We start from the raw sequence: 4550 nt of genomic DNA, 5'->3' as shown, positions 1-4550 counted from the left end.
ATCAATAGAAAGAAGTAGTGGACCTCAGTGAGGTTATCCCTATTCCTCATTCATCTTTTAAATTGCTTATTTGAGTAAGTAGAAGCCATAGTCCTAAAGTTTTCAACAAAAAGCAAAATAGATTTTATATGTATTAAATTATGACACATTTAAAAATTATGGGAGCTGTATTAAACTAGAATTATACATTAATCACAGACCTGTATAAGGAATAATTTCCAATCCAAACTCAGATTTCAAAGGGACAAAATAAATGTTTTAACAACATTATAGTTTAGACATGTTGGTCTAAAAATTTTAAAAAAGTTATAATTGCAAGCAATACTTTAGGTAAAATCATTGCAATAAATATTATACATAAAAATGTCCTTATCCTTTAATGAAAAATGCTAATTTGGGAGAAATCTCCAAAAACAGAAAAGGGCAAGGATCATGACCTTGAAATATATCTATAGGATAATACACTGCACACAAACTTACAAGCAATGTGAACATCAACCAATTGAGGAATAAGTAAATGCATGTTACATCATTCACCCATAATCATGTTTTGGGTAAAGACTGTACATTTATGTAGAAATGTCACAATTAATAGCATTTAACACTATTACATATATTAAAAAGTTAAAAGTGCACTAAGATTTAAAAATATGCATAGACATATAAATAGTTATTATCTGGGGACATGGAGTATTCCAGCTGACTCTTTTCCATTTCCTTATTTTCCCCACATTATTTAATGTTGTTTTACTGCTTTATGATTTTTATAATTCAGGTCATGAGTCAACATTGACAGAATGAGAGGAAGATGCTTTTAAGAACTGAAGAGTTATGGACTTGCTGAAATCTTCCTTTCCCTTTGTGAGGAATGCTGGGGGGTTCTCTAGGGTCTTATTAGTGAGTTTCAGCACCATATATACTCATGGTCAGGGCTGGGGACACCTGTGCCCTGAAAAGGAAATTTTGGGGCCCATTGGTCTCTCTCGGGCTTTAATGTTCCCCTTGGACCAATACTTGTCACTGTGTGTGGTCTCTATTAGCCAACTACCAATCTCTGAATTTATAGTGAAATAATGAGCAGAACCCTCTAAGGAGATGGTTCTTATTGAACTTCTGTTGGGTAGGGCTGAATGGGCATTTCCTTCTCTCCACCTTCTGGATTGCCTCTAAATATCTGCTTTTAATTTCCCCAGTGTTTGAACACAACGGAGACAAAAATAAAGACAGAAACAGAACAAGGACTCACATTAAGAAATAGTTGGTGAAAGCTTTGATGTAAACTAACAATTATTTCAAGAAAGAGAAAGCAAAAATCTGTAAAGATATGATGTAGACCTCATTAATAAAATTCTACTGAGAATTTACTTTATATAGTTACAGATCTATCTGTTGTGACAGTTTTGGTGAAATATACAGGGGGACCTGATATGAACTTCTCATGAACTAGCTGCTAGATTTTTAGCTCCTATTGCCCTCTTCCCTGCTCTCTTCATGATCTCCATTATACATCAGGCAGAGAGAAGTCAAAATCCCAAAGGTTTTAATAAAAAAACATTCTTCTAGTGCACCTACAGTAATACATACTGTAGCCGTTCTTTCTGTGCTTCAGTTCTAGTCTCCTTGAAGGTGGGAGACTTGTACAGTCCTTTAGGTCCTTTCAGAATTTAAAATTCACTCACACAATGTGCCTCAGGAAATATTTTTGGAATGAATAAATTGATCTCTACTTAGGCTTATTGAAAAAAAAAAAAGCTTAGAGTAATTATTCTGCCACTGGTAAACTAAAGCCATGTGCTCCTGAGAATGTCTCCTAACCTCAGTCTCATTTTTTTTTCACGAGTAGGATGTATAAAGCAGTGGTGTAGTATTCCATAGGGTTGTTAAATACACTAATTAACAATATATATGAATCACTAAGCAGAAAACACTGTTGTTAATGTGTTCTTACTGCTATTGACAGGTGAATGTGTATTGAGGTAACATCACGTTTTGTTGTTGTTTTTTTTTTTTCTTATTTACTGTTACACTTAATGTTTTGTTCAGTTCTTTATAATTTGCAGTGTATCCAATTCTGGGTGACTCAATCAGACGGAAATACTTAGAGCCACCATATTCTGGGAAAAGGGAAGTACTCTCCAGCAGAAATCTGAAAGAAGCCACAGAGGTAATTAAATTTTTTTTTTACTTAAATTCCAGTTAGTTAACATACTGTGTAATATTAGTTGCAGGTGTAAAATTTAGTGATTCAACACTTCTATATGACACGTGATGCTCAACAGTTTAGTCACCATCATCTATTTCACCCATCTCCCTCCCCCCACCCCTGTAACCATCCTTCCCTCTGGTAACCATCAGGCAAATTATATTCTCTTAATCAATGGTTTTCAAATTGAATTTTGACTGTGAAAACTAGACCCTAATGTAGGGAGAGAAATATAATATACATACATATTATATATATTTAGTATATATATATATATATATATATATATATATATATATATATATATATATAGTGGGAATTTTGTCCTTTCTTTTCCCACTGCTCCATTCTTATTAAATCAGACAAGTCTAAATTTTTCTCTTGTATATGTATTTTCCTCACTGTAAGATTATGTTTTAGCAAAAAGAAAGGCAAAAATATGTTTTTCTTAAATAAATGAAGGAATTAATTAATTCATATTCTTGAGCCAAAGAACATAAAATTGTTTCACCATGACCTCTAAGTTTAAAAGTAATGGTGAATCAAGTCTATCATCCTTGAGGGAGTGGTTGTATGGTGTGGCATACATAATTCTTCAGAGAATGTTCTTCCAGGAAGTTGAAATTTTTGAGCTTCATGAATGGGATAGATCAATCTTAGGGCTCAAAGGTAAAGACTACTATCTCAAAGCAACCCATGGTCCCAAATATTAGGAAAAGGGGGAAATTACAAGATGAGATGTGATGATTTGTCTTGATTTTGTCCATCATAATGTTTTAAATAAACCAACTATTTATCTTCTGTGCCCAAATTTCTCTACCATATCCATGTCATTTTAGTATAACTCACAGAGCCATGGAGCTGGGCAACTATTCCATGTATGCTGACTTTGTTCTCCTGGGCTTGTTCAGCAACACCCGTTTTCCCTGGCTTCTCTTTGCCCTCATCCTCTTGGTCTTTGTCATCTCCATAGCCAGCAACACCATCATGATCATTCTCATCCACATGGACTCCCACCTCCACACCCCCATGTACTACTTGCTCAGCCAGCTCTCCCTTATGGATATCTTGTACATTTCTACCATTGTGCCAAAGATGCTGGTTGACCAGATAGTGGGCCAGAGGGCCATATCCTTTGCAGGATGCACTTCCCAGCACTTCATTTACTTGACCTTGGCAGGGGCTGAGTTTTTCCTCTTAGGATTAATGTCCTATGACCGCTATGTAGCCATCTGCAACCCTCTGCGCTACCCTGTCCTTATGAGTCGAAAGGTCTGCTTGTTAATTGTGGTGGCAGCCTGGCTGGGAGGGTCCATAGATGGCTTCCTGCTCACTCCAGTGACCATGCAGTTCCCTTTCTGTGCCTCTCGAGAAATCAATCACTTCTTCTGTGAGGTCCCTGCTCTTCTGAAGCTCTCCTGTACTGACACATCAACCTATGAAACAGCCATGTATGTCTGCTGCATCATGATGCTCCTCATCCCTTTCTCTGTCATCTCAGCCTCTTATACAAGGATTCTCATCACTGTTTATAGAATGAATGAAGCAGAAGGAAGGCGAAAGGCGGTGGCCACTTGCTCCTCACACATGGTGGTTGTCAGCCTCTTTTATGGTGCTGCCATGTACACCTATGTGTTGCCTCACTCTTACCATACTCCTGAGAAGGACAAGGCCGTATCTGCCTTCTACACTATCCTCACACCCTTGCTCAACCCACTCATCTATAGCCTCAGGAACAAGGATGTTAGCAGGGCTTTAAAGAAAACTCTGGGCAAGTGTTTGTCCTCAGGAAGTGTATCCACCTTCTAAAGAAATTTCATTTGCCTCATGCAATTTGAAGAAAAGAATACAAAACATTATCATTACCTCAAGATTTACATATTGGAAACTTAACAAGTCATTCACATGCCAGCAAGCAAAAGTGGGGTATTCTTGGGATTTGAAAAGCTGACTGCAGGATTTTGAGAAGTTAGCCTTTTTTTTTTTTTGGAAAGTATACATGTTCTGAACAGTGGATAGCTTGAGTTGGAGTTGGAATAAAGTTGAGTTTTCGATAGCCACTGTCTGCTTTCCACAAAGCATGCATGCCATTGGAAATTATGAAGTTGCCTGTTTCTTGCAACGGTCAGTAATGGCAAAGGAAATGCTTATCTTCAGCTATTCCTTTGACTTTCCCACCAGTCTCTTTCTTAGACAATTTACAAATTGACCATTTCAAAAGAAATCAACTGTCCAAATATTGTTTTTATTGTATTTCAAATGTTATTTCAATCTCTACAAACGATGTTGTTGCTATTCCACATTTAATTCAATCAAGTCAATATTGGCATTATTTGTTGAAAACAAT

At 36.6% G+C, this 4550-nt stretch overlaps 1 protein-coding gene across 1 annotated transcript; it reads left to right on the top strand.

Annotated features, from left to right (window-relative positions):
- Positions 1–3058: 3058 nt before the first annotated feature.
- LOC144288402 (olfactory receptor 2T27) lies at positions 3059–4012 on the top strand. Its single transcript, XM_077855910.1, has one exon. The coding sequence runs from the start codon at positions 3059–3061 to the stop codon at positions 4010–4012; it is 954 nt and encodes a 317-aa protein (XP_077712036.1).
- Positions 4013–4550: the final 538 nt, after the last annotated feature.

The sequence above is a fragment of the Canis aureus genome, chromosome 18 (genome assembly GCF_053574225.1).
Source record: "Canis aureus isolate CA01 chromosome 18, VMU_Caureus_v.1.0, whole genome shotgun sequence".
Taxonomy (NCBI): domain Eukaryota; kingdom Metazoa; phylum Chordata; class Mammalia; order Carnivora; family Canidae; genus Canis; species Canis aureus.
Note: the sequence above shows the minus strand (reverse complement) of the source record. Positions and strands in the feature narration are given on the sequence as shown.